Here is a 21,520-nt window from a genome sequence, read left to right on the forward strand (position 1 = left end):
AAAGAATTCTTGATGAGGGCCCGGGGGCACACTTGAATAAAAGTTCACTTCTATTTCTCTTCATATTCCACTCCTTGAGCTTTCCTGCAATTCTGACTGATCACGTGACACAGATCATCCTTACAAAATGGCCTCCATTCTGTAACAGATGCGGAAAGTCCAGACTAGGGACATAGCAACCTGTCTGCATATCGCTTCCCTCTGATTCTCTGTCAGTGACCAGCAGGTAATCGGGGCAGTAACCAGCTGGTAATCGGGGCAGTAACCAGCTGGTAATCGGGGCAGCAACCAGCTGGTAATCGGGGCAGCAACCAGCTGGTAATTAGTTGGGCAGTAGCCATTTTGTCCTTTAGCATTGCCAGCCTGTCCTTTGTCACATGATCAACAAACAGAGCGGAAAATCCAGTATTGAAAATTAAAAGTCAGCGGGTCTTTGTAATAATAAACTTGTAAAAATAAAAGATTTTTACTAAATGAAAATAACCAAAATGTCCACAGGGATCAGGATCAACATAATGCTGACATCGGCATGCATGTTCAAACTCGTCAAGTCTATCTATCTCCCGATTTGATGCTCCAACAGTTTTATATTTTCCCAATAACTAATCGATCTGTATACCCGTAAGCTGGTTAACCTCAGTGCTTAATGGGTTCATCGGGGCTAGTGTCAGTCGCTTGTCAGCGCCACCTGGATTAATTACCTCGTCTGTGTAATGGCTGCAGTATCACTCTACCTGGATTGGTGGACCCGTCCAGCCATGGATGTGTTGTCAGTCAATCAGTGTCACCATCTCTAGTTTTGCATACCAGTCGTTAAAAAATGGATACTTTGGATCAATGAAGTCCAATTATCAAGTATTGATGCCAGGAACACATCAACTCTTCTGATATATTGATTCAGTCTGCTTTGACTTGCACAGGGGTCAAATATTGATAACTACGGGATTTTGGTAGGACCTTGATGTATCCATGTTTGAATGATGTGTCAAGTTATATGGTGAAAGTAAGGCCAGTTCACACGGTTTCACTGTAAACTTACGAGTTTCTTGATTCATTAAGTAAAACCTATGATCGTAGGTTTGAATCCAAGATCCGTTCTAATTATGTTTCTAGGTTTGTACCTATGGTCATGGGTTTTAGGGGTGGTCTGGTAGCCTAGTGGTTAAAGCATTCGCTCATCATGCGAAGACCAGGGTTTTATTCCCGACATGGGTACAATGAGTGAAGCCCATGTCTGGTGTTCCCCGCCGGGATATTGCTGGAATATTGCTAAAAGCGGCTTAAAACCATACTCACTCACTCATGGGTTTTCACAACAGTGGTAAATGTCTAAGAATTGTATCACTTAGGGCTTTCCTCCTACTTTATCCTGACATGCTGGTTTAGAAGTACTGCTCAAAGCTGTGTTAAACTAAAATCATTCATTGTCGTTGTTTGTTGTTTGTTGTTTAACACAGCACTCAGCAATACTTCAGCAACATAATCGAGTCTGGACTAGACAATCCAATGATGAATATCATGAGGCACGATCCATGTAATAGGGATACGATAACATGCAATAAACTAAGTCATTGACTGACCGCCCAATCCATTTAGTCACCTCTTACAACCAGCATAAGTTGATTGGGACCTATATTCTGACCCAGAATTCCCACAGGACTACTCCAGACTGATCGTTAACCTTTCTTCCTGAGTGCACTGGGTACGAACATTTTGCCACAGAAAATTAAAACATGTCACTACCACAAGCTTTGCATGTTGTGCAAACACTAACCGTGTAGACTTACCAGGTTAATGTTTAATGTAAACTTAAACTAAATGCAGCAGTGACTATATGATCAGGGTGAGCCTGGCATGCCACTCAGACAAGTCCGACAGACTGAAAGATCTGATTTTATGCTTCAGTTGGTTCGTGGTCATGTTGGCAAAGTGAGCTGACCACGTAATAATCCGATAAGCTGATTCAGCAGTATATGCCATCTGTCGATTATGCAACAGCAAATGAACACGCTTCAACAGCCACAGCACACCTAGTGAGCTGGGGACTTATTGTGCACCTGTGTGGCTGAATCCAAGGCATGCCTTCACCATGATTGTCGTAGTGTTAATCAATGGCCTAGTGAGCCCTGACTAATGACAATTTCGACAGCTCAGGGTATTGATTAGTGAGTGGTGGGTCAGCCCTTGCAACTGGAGACTGTTTGTACAGGAAACAATAGACTCAATATTGGCAGATAAATGGGCAACGAGATCCATGATTCTACACCATGAAGTATAGCAGTATCAGTGTTCTAACGCTGGCCCACTTTCCACGGTCTGTGTACGGGGTAGTCGTCAGGGCCTGACCCCTTCATAGTCTGGGGACACTGGGAATTCTTAAAGAAAAATAATATGTCCTGGAAAATTATGGATTTGTATTTTCACCTCAGATGCTCCACTCCCTAAATTATATAACAAAACTATAACTATAATTTAACAACTGTTTTTATTTGTAAAATATGTGCATTTCAGAAACTAGATGTAAGTCTACAATATGGTAGTCTAGTGATGTTAACTACTGTAGTCTGACATCAACTACTGTAGCCGGCTCCAGTGTTTACACAATCAGGGCATAATGTAACGGTCAGCTTTATACTAGCCCTACCTCCGTTGGTCCTGCAACTCGGCACATCAAGCTGCAGCAACTGGGCCACCCCATGCCTTCTTAATTTGTAGATGAGATGCTGCCTGTTTATACCTGTGAACATGTTAACTACCTGTGAACATGTTAACCCAATTCACTTCATAACTCAGTTTTTATACTGCTGTTTATGTAGTTCGTGTGTCAAGGCATGCGTGTCACTAGGAACAGGCTAGTTACTGATCTGACACACTATCTCAAATAGCAGGTACACCTGACAATTTGAAATACCCGTTTTCTCATAACCATTGATAACAGAGAAAAAGCTTATTTCAAGCTATCCTATCAGACTGGTACTGTTGGGATACTCTTGTGCACTACCGGGGAGAGACCCAATTACAAGCTACGCTCCCGAGGCAGCTCTTGGAGGCTGAAGGTTAGGTCTCTGAGGGTTAGTGGTGTTTAGTCAACTCATTTGGCAATTAGACCCACATACTGAATATCTGACTCTTCTGTGCATTCTAAGAAGTGCTTTTTTTGCAATTTACCAAAGACAATGTTATGAGGGTGGCTGAAAAGTTTTGAGCCTAACTATGAAGGGTGTTTTGTACTCCTTTAACAGTTTGTGTGCATGAAGTACACTACTTCCCATGCTTACAGGCTGCACCTGAAGCAAATACACAAGGCAGTGTATGTATGCAGCCATCTAAGTAACCAGGGCTTTTCTGTTGTTGAAAGTGCACAAACTTTGATTCCATGCTGTCGTCTTCAACTGATAATAGGGCTGACTCCGACAGCCATTCATGCAGACATGGTGGCAACTTTAGGGGTTGATGTGACTTCCATTGTCACTGTTGGAAGTATCTAAAACTGATAATAGGGCTGACTCTGACAGCCATTCATGCAGACATGGTGGCAACTTTAGGGGTTGATGTGACTTCCATTGTCACTGTTGGAAGTATCTAAAACTGATAATAGGGCTGACTCTGACAGCCATTCATGCAGACATGGTGGCAACTTTAGGGGTTGATGTGACTTCCATTGTCACTGTTAGAGGTGGTTAGAGGAGTTCAAGAGGAAGAGAAAGGCAAGGCTTGTCATGGTCAGGGGTTGAAAACTTATGAAAAATGTTACTTGACCAAGGGCAAGTATGACTCACATTCTTACTTGCCCTATTATAAAATGTACTTGCCCCCAAAACAGCTAATACATTCAGTAAAATGTTACATGAACAGAACTGAGAATCTGAGATACAGTGTTCCCATGCTATTGCACTAACTTGGTTATAGCGAGCGGTAACACATGGCTCCAAAAATTTACTAACATATTTAATAAACTCAAGTTTTACACTGACACAATGTTTTTCCCCTCATCTCAAAAAACATTATCAGCTGATCACCACGAGCACGTAACACCAGAAATACCAGTCAACAAATCCGAACCGAAGCACGCAATTTTATCTCATTATTATACTATCTGGTTATAAAAATGTATTCATTGTATATCTGGACTTATGTTCATGATGTTTGTTATATAATTTATTTATTTTTTCAAAATTTAATTCAATATTTGTTTACATTCATTTCTGCGAAACCATGTGTCAAGTGATCGGTAGATCGCACAACTCACCATTATTTTCAGCAACCACAGTCAGATTACTGCTATTGATGCCTTGAAACAATCTTTAGTTGCCAGAGAATGGATACCGGTACATATATCACAAACATGATGATTGATAAATGCGATTATCATATAATGGGTAGGTTTCTCGGTAGGATAAAGCCAATGGATAAAAATGATATCTGTTGTAGGGGTCATATGCGGATAGAGATGCAAATATCAAAGGTCAAGTAGGGACTACTTTTACTGTTTATAACAAACATGGCGTCGCCCTCGTCATTCGGCGATCGAGTCAGAATTAACCATCGGGACTCTGGATAAACTACAGGGATAATTGCTATCGTTATCAAAAGAACAGTCTAATATACTGAAAATCAGTGTCTAACTGTGACGTAGATAAGGCATTTTATAAGTTTTGGCAACTTTGGAGATATGAATTTCGAAACAATTTTGCGAGGGCACGAGGCCTAGCCAAGTGGGATCAGTAACCATATCTGTGCTTGTAGACCTCTGCGGCTTGAAACCTTCTCCACAAATTATAATAGTTGGATTTGGCCGAAATATATTTGAATTGTTACCTTGTTTCGTTTTGTCGCTGTGTGTACATCTGACTACACTTCTTAACGTTATGACAGGACAGACCGACTGTCAACAACCTCTGACCGCGGCCGTGACGTCTCATAGACTAGGGTAAGAGTAGCTTCCCTTTGACAAAGGGCAGTTACTCTAGCGGACAGACCGATGGATTGCCGCGAAAGGCAATTAAAAACAATTGTTGTTTTGCGTTTATGTTGCTTCGCCACTGTATAAGAAATAGATTTCAGTTGGAACTATATTGGCTACTGTCACTGTCCGACTGACACATCACTTACCCTGTGACGTAATAAATATTAATGTGAGCATTCCAGGAAAACTCGCAATGTTTCGGTAATGTTTGTGAAAGGGGGAAAGCAATTTTGAAGTACAGAATTAAAGAATGACTTTATATGATAAAGAGGTTATCACGCTTGTGTGTTTGGGGATGGTAAATATCCTGTATTAGGAATAAACACTATGTATTTAGCTCGCCAAAGCTCGCTAAATACAATGTTTATTCCTAATGCAGGATATTTACCATCCCCAAACACACTCGCGTGATAACCTCTACTACTCAGACTTGTCAAAAGTCATATTTGTTGTAGTTTGACTTATGTGTCAACAAAGTTTTCACGATCGAAAGCGTGTGAGCCTCGACGGTGACTGGTGTATTCGAATAAAATAGTTCATCAAAGCTAAGTCTAACAACGCTTCAAAAGCTGGCACTAGCAGACGTACCTTGCATTACAAATTCCAAGAAATGAAGTCAACTGTCCGTCATTCAATTTTCAAGAAGCATGTGCCATATATGGAAGTGTGACTGCGATTTATCAGTGAAACAAGCCTGGTTCTCATTGTTGACCTGCCTGACTTCGAAGTGTACTCATCCCATTGGTTGACTGGGGTAACCGTATGCAAATGAGATTGCTAGTCTGGGACACTAGCAAGATATTAGCCATTGAAATATCGTAACATGATCACATGATCGTGTTCTTGTGAAACTTGACCCAGTTCATTTCGTGTTCTCTAATTGTCCACGGGCATGCTAGAAAACATATGTTACTTGCCCGACATCTAAACCTTACTAAGCACGTGTGTCGGGCAAAGACAGGGAGATGAGAAATCTGGTGTTTCAGTCGGTTATGTGATGCATGCAATGTTTCAGGGAGACGTGGCACCTGGTGTTGCACTCAGTAATGTGATGCATGCAATGTTTTAGGGAGACGTGGCACCTGGAGTTGCACTCAGTAATGTGATGCATGCAATGTTTCAGGGAGACGTGGCACCTGGTGTTGCACTCAATAATGTGATGCATGCAATGTTTCAGGGAGACGTGGCACCTGGTGCTGCACTCAGTAATGTGATGCATGCAATGTTTCAGGGAGACGTGGCACCTGGTGTTGCACTCAGTAATGTGATGCATGCAATGTTTCAGGGAGACGTGGCACCTGGTGTTTCAATCAGTAATGCGATGCCTGCAATGTTTCAGGGAGATGTGGCACCTGGTGTTTCAATCAGTAATGTGATGCATGCAATGTTTCAGGGAGATGTGGCACCTGGTGTTTCAATCAGTAATGTGATGCATGCAATGTTTCAGGGAGACGTGGCACCTGGTGTTGCAGTCGTCAGTCTGCTATGTCATGATGAACACATTCCCACCACAGATCATGCACATGTGAGTAGTGAATCATGATTAATTATGTAATTGAATTTATGGATTGTCCTGTCAAGATATCTTTCTGTTTTTAGAACATGACTAATCAGAGAGTTTTCAATACAGTTTAATTTTTTTTGATTTTTGTTGGTCTGAATGACAAACATTTTTGGCTGCTATGGCTGTGTGCTAGATCCTGATTACTGAGTGAAATACACCCTTGTGTGTGGAGATATACATTCAGCCACACATCAGGATGCAATACAAGGCAGGCAATGTTCCCTAAAGCCACTTTGTGCCACAGGATGAAATACACTTTTCAGAGTTGTGTCCCCTAGTTGTGTCATGATCTGATGATTGTTGGTACAAATCCTTGTTTCACCCTGATCCTTGGTTTTCCCATAGTGGTTTGCTTGGTTACATCTAACATTAATCAGACATGCAGCAATGAAATGCAGTCCAAAGTTACATTCAAGTCCCAACTCACTCACTCACTCACTCACTCACTCACTCACTCACTCACTCACTCACTCACTCACCAACCCACTCACTCACTCACTCACTCACTCACTCATGCAACCACTCACTCACTCATGCAACCACTCACTCACTCACCCACCCACTCACTCACTCACTCACTGTTTCCTACAGGTGTGTGCTGATATTCAGCCTGGGCTACCTGGTGGCGATGTGTCTGTACCGCTATCTCCTGCCAGAAGACATGCAGTTCCTCGACATCACCTTGTAAGTAACCCTGTCAGGCTAGTCACAGGCATCTTGGCATGGCATCAATTCAAAGAATATATATGACCCACCAGGAGCACCTTATGGGGGCTCGAATACAATTGTGCTATGACGTCAGAAAGACGTTTGACGTCAACTTACTTCAGGGAACAACGCCATGTGTGATGTCATGTATCTCTGTTAATCATATGAGGCAAAGCTTGTGAATTGTATTTTTGTGTTCCGAAGATGCTGTAGTTTTAAAATATAATGAAAAGTCAAAACATGATTTTTCACCTATAAGGCACCTCATCTCATGGTTGGTCATATATTATTATAGAGAGAAAATAAATGCTCAGTCAAGAGGTTTCTCTTACCGTAGGGGGGCACAGGTGGCCCAGTCGTCTAAGGCGCCGCGATTCGCTGTGCAGAGTTGCGTTCCTTGGGCATGCCAGAAACCTATAATTGAGGGTTCGAATCCTGGTTCGCCCCGATTATGTTTCTAGGTTTGTCAGCACCATACCTGTGCTCGTGGGTTTCACCAAAGTGGTAAACGTCTGAGACCTGCATCACTTCTGGCTTTCCACCCACATTAAGCTGACACGCCGCGATATAACTGGAATACTGTTAAAAGCAGCGTTAAACCCAACTCACTCACTCACTCTTACCATTAGATAAGTCTTACAAGTGTAATGAGTGAAGAAAGGTTTTAAAGAACCCTGGTGTCTTCACAGGTTGGCATTCAAAGAAGTTAGGATAACCGTAAGATGAATATCTCAGAATTGTTCATGAATAAGGGGCTGTTCATTTAGTGTTCTTGTTGGGTCTGGTAGTTTGAGACAGAATGCAGTTTTGCTCTCTGAAAGAAAAGCCAAACAGTGTTTTTTATTACCCACTACAGTAATCTTAAGACCATGTCCATTTTACGATTTTTGTTTTTAAAGTCTGAGAACAAACTTTGGTCCCCAGCAGTTTTTTAACAGGTTATTTTTGTTAAAATAATTTAAGCATTGCAATCCAATGCTGTTTCAATAAGTTCAATTCTTTAACAATCAAAACCAGGATGGTGATGCCTAAATATGAATCGGTATTTAACCTTGATATTGTTTGGTTCTTGTCATTGGGGTACTTGTGTGATTTTGGAAAGTGTGTTGGGGTTGACCCCCCCGAACCAACCTCTGGATCCAGCACTCCTGTAACATGGGAGGGTGGGTCCAGGGGGTCCAGACACCCCCCCCCCCCCCTTTGAAAACCAAATGTAGCATGTTGTAGAAAATCTAGCCCCACCCCATCCTACACTCTACAGAGGTTTTGGTATTTAGGACCCCTCCCTTTTAAACAAGCTGGATCCGCCCTTGTGTGATATCTACCATGATGACATGTGAGTGTTTGTTTCAGCCCATGCACAGTGTCGGTTCAGAAGCTCTCCAGCCTTGCCTTCAGTATAACAGACTCTCACAGATATAAGCTAGACAACAACTGTCTCACAGACTCACAGAAGAAAAGAGTTATCAGGTTAGGGTGTGTCCTCTCTGGGGCCATATGCACAAAGCTATCTAAGCGCTACATTGATCGTTACTCCGATACTCTAACACACTTATGATAATCGTAGCATCTAGTGATCTGATGTGACTTGCTTATTGCGTGGGATTGTACCTCAACTGGGGGCCTCCATGAAGACCCGGGGTAGAATAGGTCTTCAGCAACCCATGATTGTCGTAAGAGGCGAATATGCTTGTCGTAAGAGGCGACTAACAGGATTGGGTGGTCAGACTCGCTGACTTGGTTGATGCATGTCAGTTCTCTGTGGCGAAACACATGTGAAAGTGTTTTGTATTGTTTGTCATTTTATTTTATGTATACAATCTGTCAGCACTTTCATATTGTCAAAGAATTCCCAAGTGGGTCATAACGTATTGTCATTGTCAAATCAGTACATTCACACATTCTTGAATCCTACAGTGATTATTCTTCTTTCAGCAAACCTCCCAATCTGCTACATTTCTTCAGCTATATGTTTTACTTCCAAGGAATCTTGGCAGGACCTTTTACGTTCTACAACGACTATATTGATTTTATAGATGGTCGGCACATCACGTCTAGACTAGAAACTAAAGTAAGTCAATAGCAACCTCCAGGGATGCCAGATCTTCTCAGCTTAGTATGATTTTGTTGTTTTTTATCTCAGAATATTTATTTAATTATATGTCATCTTTTTATGCAGTCTGCATCTTAACTATGTTTAGGATCTAGACTGGATCTAGCCTGAAGCTAGAGTCTTGTAAACTTTGTTAATTAAAGGCCATAAGATTGAGAAGAATCTGTTGAAAATGAAGATACGTTTTTAGAAGTGTGTGTGTGTATGTGTCTCTGTGTGATAGAAAGTTTCTTGTTGGTTCAAACTTTGATATCCAGGTTTTCTGCTGTGTGGTATTTACGATCATTCTATAGTTCAATGTTGCAGAGGCCATATTGCACAGAATTGGCCGTATTGGGCAGAAATAGGTTTTCATTAAAGAGCAAAAAAATCTTCAAGTGTGTGTTATCATAGTGACTGCCAGTTGTAACCGCATGTTATTTTATAGTACGATGTTGAATTGTGAAGAGAAAAGAGTAATAGATATTCATTTTTTAGAAGCAGGATTTCATCACAATGTTTCGGAGAAAGTACATGTTCAGTAAAGACTAGTTGAATTTGATAATCAGAATTGTTCTTTTCAGTAGAAGGTATAACTTTATTTGAAGACTGATCATGTGCTTGTTTTTCTTCTTCAGGATGATGATAAAAAGCCATTGGTTGATCCTAAATCTATATCACCTTTGGTAAGTGATCTGGAAGTGCCGATGAATATAGATATCAGTCAATCTCATTAAAATCAGACCTTAGTTCTTGCTACCGCTAAACAAAGATCTGAAGACATCCCATTAGGGGTCACGTCAGAACGACCTTTCATCCGACCAATCAGTGTGTCGCTTACCAGATTATAGAAGGGACAGTCGGAATGTGATTTCTAATCATGCAATCTCGAAAACTTTAACATGGGGTATTCCGAACGATAGTTATGGGTTTAGCGACTGAATCCTTACAATCTAGACCATCTATTAGCCATTCCAGAATGTTTTTTTGTTCAGGTTTCAAATTTGTAATCGAGAATTTGTCAAAATATGCCTCGAAGCGTAGTCGCCAATTTGAAATTTGTGCCGTAAAGCACGAGAAAGCAGCCTTCTGATTGGTCATTCCATTGGTCGGTCAAAGTTCTCGCAAGGTCGGTCTGACGCGTAATTGGATGTCCTCAGATCTTTGTTTAGCGGTAGCGCGAACTAAGATCTGATTTTAATGAGATTGAAATATGAGTAGATGTGTCTTGAATTGATAGATATCCTTGAATGGCTTACATCATGCTTTGTGTTGCAGGGTTCATATGGATGTATTTTCTTTTAAATTTTATAATTTATTGTTGATTGTTTCCTATATCCCTGTTACATATATATCTCTGCGGCAAGAAAACTAGCTACAGAGTTAAACATGAGAAAAACAAAGTAAAACTTCAAATTAAGATGCAGTTGTGTTTTAAAACAAAACAGTACAAAGAAAGCATTCACTCACCATTATGTCTTAGGTGTGATGTTGATAGTGATGTAGTTGTGACTGGTATTTTCAGAGAGTGGTATTTTACAAGTGTGTGATGCTAGGTGTATGGGTCTATCTGTATCTCCACGTCTCCAGTGTCCTTGTGCCTACATCCAACAATGCAGGTAGGTATGGTGAACACCTTCCTCAGGTCACCAAGGTTAACTACATTTATCTCGAACAATGCATGCAATTGGGTGAACCAGATGACTCATTATTTGTCATTCTCCAACACTGTTTAAATTGATATGGTGAGAATTACAATAAGGCAAATTTTAGTACTATGTTCATGCTATATGGTATGATGTATTATAAATAATGGAGTGGTGGGTAGCCCAGTGGTTAACTTCTTGCCTGTCACGTTGAAGATGCGGGTTCGATTCCCCACAGGGGCGGTCGGGTAGCCTTGTGGTTAAAGCGCTCGCTCGTCACGCCGAAGACCCGGGTTCGAATCCCGACATGGGTACAATGTGTGAAGCCCATTTTTGGTGTCCCCCCGCCATGATATTGCTGGAAGATTGCTAAAACACACTGTGGCCACTCACTCCCTATTATAAATACATGTACATATCAGTGTGGGGAAGTTTACTGTTACAATGGAGGAATGTTGTATATTGCAGATGCTGATTTCATACAGACACACTGGCCACTCACTCCCTATTATAAATACATGTACATATCAGTGTGGGGAAGTTTACTGTTACAATGGAGGAATGTTGTATATTGCAGATGCTGATTTCATACAGACACACTGGCCACTCACTCCCTATTATAAATACATGTACATATCAGTGTGGTGAAGTTTACTGCTACAATGGAGGAATGTTGTATATTGCAGATGCTGATTTCATACAGACACATTGGCCACTCACTCCCTATTATAAATACATGTACATATCAGTGTGGGGAAGTTTACTGTTACAATGGAGGAATGTTGTGTATTGCAGATGCTAATTTCAGACAGACATACTGGCCACTCACTCCCTATTATAAATACATGTGCATATAAGTGTGGTGAAGTTTACTGTTACAATGGAGGAATGTTGTGTATTGCAGATGCTTATTTCATACAGGCACACTGGCCACTCACTCCCTATTATAAATACATGTACATTTCAGTGTGGGGAAGTTTACTGTTACAATGGAGGAATGTTGTATATTGCAGATGCTGATTTCATACAGACACACTGTGGCCACTCACTCCCTATTATAAATACATGTGCATGTCATTGGGTGAAGTTTACTGTTACAATGGAGGAATGTGTTTTGCAGATGCTGATTTCATACAGACACACTGTGGCCACTCACTCCCTATCATAAATACATGTGCATGTCATTGGGTGAAGTTTACTGTTACAATGGAGGAATGTGTTTTGCAGATGCTGATTTTATACAGAGACACACTGTGTTCTACCGGCTAGGCTACATGTACGTGTCAATGTTGTGTCACAGATCCAAGTACTTCCTCACATGGACGTTAGGTAAGATCTTATTAGTGTTTTGACAGGAATTGCAACTGAAGAAGAAATCAAATGTATTACCAAGTAGTTGACTGTGTGGGGATTCCGGGTTAGAACTGGTCTCCGGCAACCTATGCTTGTTGCAAGAGGCGACTAAACATCATATCCGGATGCAGAGGGGGGTCCGGGGGTCTTGATCCCCCCTTTTCTAGAAAATGTAGTATGTTGTAGGCAGTTAAATAGACTGAGAGAGGATTTTGATATTTTGGACCCCTCTCTTTTAAAAATGCTGGATCCGCCCATGTAAGTGGATCGGGTGGTCAGATTGTGACTTGGTGGATTGTGTGTCCTGGTATCCAAGTGGGTGGATAGAAGCTCATGATGTCTACTAGGGCTGGGACGAGTCCAAATTTACTACCCGAGTACCCCCCCCCCCCCCCCCCATCCCATTCCCCTATTACCCGACCCTACCTGGTTACCCACTATAGGTCTCAGGAGATGTCTAAAAAAATGTCCGATTGGGGACATTTTTAGCATAGCCCTGGCAAAACGTATTGAGATTCATGTATTAAACAGTCTGGTCATTCATACACAGAAGTTGAATTAAGTTATATCCTTATTTAACCATATGAAAAAATCAGAAGGAATGGGTGCACAGTCAGAAAGAAATGCGAACATTAGTGACTTGAAGTGTAACCATAGAGTTCTAGATTATTTTTGTCATTAAACAATATATCACGTGACTAACCAATGAAAGTTTGCATCCTTATCTTAGAGATACACATGTAAAGTTAACATTAACTTGCATATTATTCACTTCTATATGAACTAACAAAATTCTATTGTGCCCTGTGGCGGGGGATAGTGATGATGCTGTTTTCTTGTTCTGTCCTATTTTTTTAAGTGTTTATTTAGGTGAATGTTTAACGGATGACCAGTGAATAATGGCTGCTTGACAGTGTTCAGTAACACATGAATACCATCTCTGACCATCTCAGTGCAAGTGAATTCTTCCTGTATTTCAGCTGATATTGTATATAATGCTTCTGGCTATGGCTTCAATGGACTTGATGGCAATGGGAATGCTAAATGGGATATGGTGACAAATATTAGAGTTGAAAAAATAGAGGTAAGTTTGTCATGAAATTAGTGATGATAAATGAATTTATTTCTATCATGTTGAATATACATGTATTGTATATTATCATCGGATTGGTTTGCATGTTCATTTAAGATCTCATTGGGTAACAAGACCATTCAATCATACATAGTTTATACTATGTTGAGACCGCCTCCGTGGTCTTGTGGTAGAGCGTCCGCCCGGAGAGAGGAAGGTCTGAGGTTCTATCCCCAGGCGCATTATACCTAAAGACATTATAAGATGGTACTTGTTGTTACCCTGCCTAGTGCTCGGCATTTAGGGGCTAAAATAAGGACTGGTCGGCTCAGAGTCAGTATGCTGTGTCTGAGTGGGGTATACATGTTAAACTGTGTGTTGGTATCTCAGTGGGCTAGCACAATAAATCAGCATCCGTCCGGACCAGTACAAGCAACCACACATACACGTGCATGTGCATCACTATATAAGTGCAATAATCTTGGACGCGATGTTAAACCCCATTTCACCTCACCTCACCCAACTATGCTGAGTTGGGGGGGGGGGGGGGAGCAGTGGGGTCGCCTAGTGGTTCAAGTGTTCCCTCGTCACACTGAAGACCCGGGTTCGATTCCCCATCATGTATCCACCAGTATCCACCAGCTATCACTGATTAACAACAGTCATATGAACAATTGGGTGCTCTTTAACTTGTTTTGAGTAGTATATATTTTGTCCTTTTCCAAGTTTCATATGTAAGAAAATGTTTCTTGAATAACAGGTATAGTTTTTCTCCAATGACATTTTCTGAGTATATCGTTCTTTTTCTTCCAGACAGCAACAAGTTTTAAAACATTTATTGACAACTGGAACATCCAGACGACTAGATGGCTGCGTTACGTGTGTTATGAACGGGCTCCATTTTTACGCACCCACCTGACTTATATCCTGAGTGCAGTCTGGCATGGAGTGTACCCCGGATTCTACTGTACATTCCTCTCAGCTATCTGGTTCACCCTGGCTGGACGCAAGGTAGGGCGCCACCTGGAGGCGGGCGAGTTGCCGGTCTGTATTCACAGTAATAACCACCCTGAGCACTTAGAAATTTGACAAAGGGGGACACTACACAACAAGTTAAATATGCTGTCGATGATTGAGGGGTATAGAACAAACTTGGTTCAAATGGCAATGAAACCAAAGGTTTTTTATACTAGTTACAAACAATGTGCCCTGTGTGATATACCCCTTCAACACTGCTGAGGGGAGGTGGGTTAGCCAAGTGGTTAAAGTGTTTGCTCGTGACGCTGAAGGCCCGGGTGCGATTACCTACATAGGTACAATGTGTGAAGCCCATTTCTGGTGTCCCCTGCCGTGATATTGCTGGAATATTGCCAAAAGCAGTGTAAAACCATATTCACTCATTCACTCTACACTGCTGTGGTTTCTGTGTTCAAAGAAATATGTAGTGTACATTTTAGAGCTTTGTACAGGGACTTTATAAGGATTACTCAGTTGGTGTGGGGTGCTTGATACAGCGAATACGGTACCATATTTACACTGGGACTTATGGGACCTTTTGTGTTCATGTTTTTGTGTCAATTATAATTGATGAATAACAAATTAAATACTGTTTTTATTATCATTTACAATAAGATACATTTGTCAAAAAAAAATATTTATAAAAGAAAATCTGATTTTGAAAGACCAAAAAAAAATTGTCCTTTGAGGATCAATATTGAATGAGACAATGTTCTAATTCATATGAGTGACATGGTTTTCATCAACTTACAAAACACTGTTGCCATTCTACATGTTGTAGTTGAGATATGTCATTCATTAATGCTGTTGGTCTGTGTCAGATCCGGAGAAACATCCGACCCCACTTCCAGGAGTCGGCCGGCATGCGAGCCTTGTACGAGGTGTTGACCTGGGTGGGCACCCAGCTGCCTATGGCCTACATTGTCCTGCCATTCACATATCTCAATGTAGCTCCCTTTATCACTTTCTACAAGTAAGTACACCCATACAATGGTATCACAATCTGGTTTACTGTTGTCACATCATGCAGTTTGTGTTCCCAACACCCCAATGGGACCTGGGTTCAAACTGTCAAGGGACCACTAACTTTGGTTCGTTATAACCGTAATTCGTTACAAACATATATACAGCAAATGGCTGGGACCACAAATCCAGTTTGTTATGTCTGCCAGTTTGTTATAAGCGTGTTCGTTATTAACGTAGTTTACTGTAGGTCACCAGGGCTCGGATTTACAAAATGATCGCAGTGCTATTGTTATCATATTGCTCATACTTAAACATGGACTTTTGACAGTCGTAGTGTGTGTTTGTACGCTACTGCTAGTGGTTAAAGTGTTCACTCGTCACGCCAGGACCCGGGTTCGATTCTCCACATGGATACAGTGTGTGAAGCCCAATTCTGGTGTCCCCCGCCGTGATATTGCTGGAATATTGCTCAAAGCGGTGTAAAACCATACTTGCTTACAATTATGCTACTGAGTCATTCATTACATCAATCACTGGTTGGGCTTGTGATTGTTTACAGGCTGCCATGATATGGCTGAAATATTGCTGACTGCTTTGTGAAACATTATTATGAAACAGTAAGTAATTGTTACGGTTGGATGTTTCAGTAGGAACTAGTACCGATTGATGAAAATATGTTGTGTCAAATATTACTCATTAAAAGTATGAGGAAGAGCTGTCTCATTTATATCCGATCTGTCCCTCCGATCTGTCACTCCGATACAATGCCACTATATATGCCTCTGCTTTAAGATCTGAGGACAACTCCATATAAGGTCATGTCATGTGAACCCTGAGTGAACTTTGATCAACCAATCTAAGTAAAGGATGAGTGGTTTCTTGGGCCAATCAGATATTTGAACCCAAATGTTTTGGCTTCATATGTTTACCACCCTGATAAAAAAACTTTGATAATGCAAATATTATTTCGATGGTAATCTCTCTTTACTTTAGATACCATGGCACTCAGAAATGACAGGATGTATAAAACGTACACATCAATATAAAGCCTCTGCCATATTTCTCTTGTCGTTTTGGTTCTTTTTCAAGATAAAGTCATCTGATATACTGGTGTGAATGCTTCGCTCACTCGTACTGAGAATTTAGAAGCCTTTTGCTGGTAGGCTGATTGTAAGATTCAACTGATATGACCTCCAATGGAGGTGACCTGAGCTCTTCTCTCAGAGCGGTACTGTTATCGAACAAAGGATCTGATTTAATGAGGGTGGAAGATGAGTATTTTTGTATGATAAACTTGTGACATATACACAAGATTTCTTTGTCATGGGAAATCCTGGTGTGAATACTGGTGAAACTGCGTAATGGGAAGACTAAATATCCTGAATCTTGACTTTTGCAGCAGTGTGTACTGGTTTTTCCACGTCCTGGTGGCTGTCATCCTGCTAATTCCCTTCGACCGCAAACAAGCAAGGCACCCACAGGACACGACCAAAACCTCCACACCACAAACAGAAATGACCTCTAGCCCCGGCAGGTTATCCAACGGAAACTCCCAACGCAACTCCACTCAAGACACATCATAGAAGATGAATAGTCACAGTATCATGATCATATCATTATAGATTTCCATAGCAGATTAAGGGTCTGATATATTTTATCATATTTCATAAGGATGCATTGATGTTAGTGGTTTGTTTTTGTTTGATTCTTTTGCAAGTATTTGTGTGAAAGATTGAATTTGTATTTCAAGGAGTGTGTCTTTGAACTGAGTTTGTTGTGACTTCATTATGTTCTGAAATATTAGACTACACAATTCCATGTCCTTAGCTGCCGAGTTCCAGCACAGCGTTCTTACATGAAGTCAACCAAATCATGCCATTCACGTACTGGTGATGAGGGACACTTGTCAGGCCTCTATAAATTAATTACCGTATTCGACGTAATAAGCGCCCTGCTCTAATAAGCGCCCATGGCGATATTTGCTAATATATTGGCTAGTGAACAATCCCAATTAGCACCCCTTCCGATTGATCAATGTACACAAGACCTATTTATTTGTGTATAATACATTCGTGTGTTATATGCACCCTTAACTATGGGCAATTAAATTCTGGAAAAATATATCTGTCGTATAAAAACATTTCAGGCTGTCAGCATAAACCACGAAATTTATCTTTCAACTTTGTTTTTTTTCACCAAAATGATATTCTAATAAGAGCCCCCTATTTCTAATTTTGAGAGCGCCCTGGGCGCTTATTACGTCGAATACAGTATTAGATTTTCATTCAAATTTGTTATAAAATTGAAGGGACATTTTATTTTCAATACATTTTGTTCTAACAAGCTGTACAATAATTGTGACGTGACTTGTTTTGAGCATGACTATTTGGTAGGACTATGTATATGTATATTTCTTCAAGAATATAGAAAGAAGGGAATATGTGTAGCATTTTTCTTCATCTGGGTACTTGGAGATAAGAAAATTAAGAGAGGCGTGAGTTTTCTAATGTGGTTGAGGTTGAAAAACTAGCCTTTTATCCTAATGACTCATAACTACTAAGGTACATGGAAACTTATCAAACAGGTAATATGTTGTTTAAGGCTAAACAAAAAAATATTCTTGGTTCTCAGGCACTGCCCACATCATCATAAGGTTCATTGCATGTTTCGTTTTTGTTTATATTGCAATTTTTTTTTGCATTGCGTTTAAGTATTAGGATTTTTATATTTCCTTGAAAATGAAAATAAAAACAAAACGTGCGGCAGACTTTATGATGATGCAGCTGGTGCCTGAGAACTAAGACTATTATTTTTTTAGCCTAAGTAATATTAAAGATAATAATATCTGAATAGTTGGAAAAGAACCAGACTTCACAGAAGTTCCAGGTCAATATACACAGGGGTCACATTATTATCACCTGTGCCTCTGAGATGGATGAAACTGCCATGACAACAGAGAGCTGGATTTCTGCTACAGTCTGGACACTCACAGAACTAAGATTAAAATAGAATTTTTGGACCTTACAAAATCAAACAGTATGGATGACCCTGAAATATTTTGGTTCAGATGCCATGTTTTGAATACATGACACTCACTTTGATCTGAAACACTTGTGAACCTTCAAGGCCTTATAACAAAGAAAACTCAATTTGGTAAAAATATGTACCAATGTCATTTAATTTTTTTTGACAATAATGGAATAAAATTGCTTCATGCAAGAAGGAAGTTTCACCCACTTATGCATGGATTGTAGTGTGCTGGTTCTTATCATGATTGTTGGGGACTTACCTATGTGAATCAATTTATGGTTCAATGACTTCATGGCACGAATGAATTCTCACAGAATCATGTTTCCCTAATCCCTAAGTCCAGGGTTTGAGGTGTGAGATTTACTTGGTAGACCAGGCATCTTGTTTACTATGAGCCTTGAATTGGATGTCATTTTATGTCACGTAGATACACAATTATTTTAGTTAGTGAATTGTAGTTTGTTGTGATATATTTAGAAAATGTGAGAATTGTTAAACTTATTTGTTATTGTATTTAGGTTTCTTTTAAATTATTAGGTTTTGCATTTCTTTCATCAGAACTTTTTAGGATGTTGAAAAAGAATGTGATGCTTTTATTGCAAACTTCCCTAGCCAAATAATGCATACGAGGATTAGAAGTGTATTTTCAGTGCAATAACTGTCAACAAAGGCTATGTGTATTATGCTAGAAGAACCCTTACAGCACATTCATCTGCATAAACACCACATAACAACATGTTACTTCTGTTTTAGGATTTTAAGATGATAGTGAAGATGGAAACAGGCGAGCAGGATTGATACTGTCTTGGTGCCAATCTTTGATATTATTATCAATTGTTCTTTTGTGTTGATAATGGGGAAATAGATTTTTAATTGCAAAATTGTTTTAATCATGAATTTATACAAGTTTTCAGATTCATAAATCATGTAAAATAAATGTTATGTCAATATAATGATATTTACAAGAGATGGACAATCAGGTCTTTGATTGATTGTAATAATGGCTTTATGACTTAAAACAATGAAACATCAGTTAGTATAGTGATCCTGTGCTTTAGACGTTTGTTATGGACTTTAGGCACTGTTTATGTGAGTACCCTGTTTCTTTGATTAAGAAATATTTCAAACTTCCTAGTTCTGAAATAGTGGGAGATGGTAAAGGATTTAAAACGGATGAAAGTTTTTTATTGAAACAAAAAAATGTAATGTCTCAAACTCTCAATGCTCCCTATCAAAATGCACAGGGTTTTATCTAGGATTCCACATGCGCTTCCCAGGCAAATTGGGAAGACAAGTGTTTTGTTCAAAATTGGGGTTCTTTTTGAAGTTCATATTTCCATAAATTTAGAAAGTATTTTAACATTGTGTTCAGTGCAGTAATGTAAAAGTGAGCATTAGAGCCTGTCCTTGTCCTTGGTATTTCACCAGTGACACACAAGACACCTCTCCAAGACCATCACAACCACACTGATGTGAACGGGGAAATGTTTTTATTCAAATTTGGTGATTTGTTCTGACATTTGCTGTAGATTTGTAGGTGAACATTAGCTTCTGAGCAGGTCTACGTAAATCCCTTATTGTCTGCGATTTTGTAAATGGTAGCCTGGAATAAAACAAGAAAACAAAGTAGCCAAATCTCGACAACTGATAAAAGACGTTTCAGACAATATTTACATTGTATTTCAAATTTGAAGACACTGTGATAGGAACTCTGAAAACGTTTTTTTTATTTAGTGGAACAAAATAAAAAATATATGTACCGTATGTATGAAACTTGTACCCAGCCACCCCAGGGTATTCCAAGTAAGGCTCAGTGGCTTGGTTGATTGCACGTCATTGATTGAATGGGGCATTAAATAACAAACAAAACAAACAAAAACTAGTCATGTACAACTACTTTTATTCTTGCCAATATTGTTTACTAAATAGTAATTTTGTAGTTTTTATTAGCTGACGATAGAAAGTCAAGTGAGATTATGCCATAGCTTCTTGTCATTGTTCATCTGTCGTTGTTAACTTTTTCACCTTCTCTGAAACTCCAGACCTAAAGAGCTGAATGTTTGTAGGAATGGAAACCAAACTTGAGTTTGAAATGAAACGGTTTGAGCAACATAGGGAGAGGCTTCACCATCCTACACAGGTTAAAGCAGGCCCTAACTACCATGGACGGCAGGTCAGCGTTGTTGCCAATTTGACCAATGTGTCAGTTACCCCTAGGCTTGTCAAATCCTACACAGCCTTTGCTTCGGTTGTCGCGACAAGGGCTTCGAACCTTCTCTAGCGACCTCTCTTCCTTACCATGGACTGCTGAACATGTACGTAGCCTTGTGATCTGTGGTAACACTGACCTTTGTAGTCTAAAGAGCTTTGCCCTTGTAGCATTCTCTGAACTAACTTCTAGTTTGGCATGCATTGTCCTGAAGAGTGTGGTCGGGTAGGCTAATGGTTAAAGCCTTTGCTTGTCATGCTGAAGACCAGGGTTCGATTCCCGACATGGGTACAATGTGTGAAGCCCATTTCTGGTGTTCCCCTCCGTGATATTGCTGGAATATTGCTACAAGCAGCGTAACACCATACCCAGTCACTCACTCTTATGGAGACATCTTGTCTTTTTTTTTTTTAAAAGTATTTATAAATTCAAAGTTTACAGGAAGGTTTGAAATCTTGTTCCTAAGAGCACCACTGGGCACATGGCTTAAACTGTGAACTGAATGACCATACAGGGAACCAATATGTTCAAGGCATCACTATTTGCACTCAACATCGTAGTCCTAAATGATGCTGCAAGACTTCTTTTGGTTCCTTTCCCCAGCATCTACTGCACCAAGTTTTCTTAACGAACTACAGATATTTAAAGAAGAGAATATATGGATGTCAACTTCTTTATTATGAAGAACACAACGTTTCGGAGTATATGCTTACTCCTTCATCTTATGAAACTTTGTGTTCCTCATAATAAAGAAGTTGACATCCATATGTTCTCTTCCTTATGTGTATCACTTCTAAATGCCTTTCAAAGACCTATAGATATTTGTACCAAAATAAGGTTGAAGTATCATGAAATTATGTTTTATACGTTATTTTATGGCCTACAGTAATTACTTGT

The 21,520-nt window shown here is 40.0% G+C and overlaps 1 protein-coding gene across 1 annotated transcript in view; it reads left to right on the forward strand.

The window, feature by feature from the left end:
- Positions 1 to 17,424, forward strand: part of LOC124147882 (lysophospholipid acyltransferase 2-like) — a 43,311-nt gene extending 25,887 nt beyond the window's left edge. Inside the window, exons 4-14 of the mRNA XM_048383976.1 lie at positions 6,414 to 6,491; positions 7,122 to 7,214; positions 8,592 to 8,708; positions 9,174 to 9,309; positions 9,969 to 10,016; positions 10,856 to 10,949; positions 12,204 to 12,305; positions 13,310 to 13,413; positions 14,215 to 14,412; positions 15,240 to 15,391; positions 16,784 to 17,424. Of these exons, the coding sequence (XP_048239933.1) occupies positions 6,414 to 6,491; positions 7,122 to 7,214; positions 8,592 to 8,708; positions 9,174 to 9,309; positions 9,969 to 10,016; positions 10,856 to 10,949; positions 12,204 to 12,305; positions 13,310 to 13,413; positions 14,215 to 14,412; positions 15,240 to 15,391; positions 16,784 to 16,967 (1,306 nt within the window). The 3' untranslated portion in view covers positions 16,968 to 17,424. The remainder of the gene's footprint in view (positions 1 to 6,413; positions 6,492 to 7,121; positions 7,215 to 8,591; positions 8,709 to 9,173; positions 9,310 to 9,968; positions 10,017 to 10,855; positions 10,950 to 12,203; positions 12,306 to 13,309; positions 13,414 to 14,214; positions 14,413 to 15,239; positions 15,392 to 16,783) is intronic.
- The last annotated feature ends 4,096 nt before the right edge of the window (positions 17,425 to 21,520 follow it).

The sequence above is a fragment of the Haliotis rufescens genome, unplaced genomic scaffold (assembly GCF_023055435.1).
Source record: "Haliotis rufescens isolate VD_foot unplaced genomic scaffold, xgHalRufe1.0.p SCAF_1, whole genome shotgun sequence".
NCBI classification, from domain to species: Eukaryota; Metazoa; Mollusca; class Gastropoda; order Lepetellida; family Haliotidae; genus Haliotis; species Haliotis rufescens.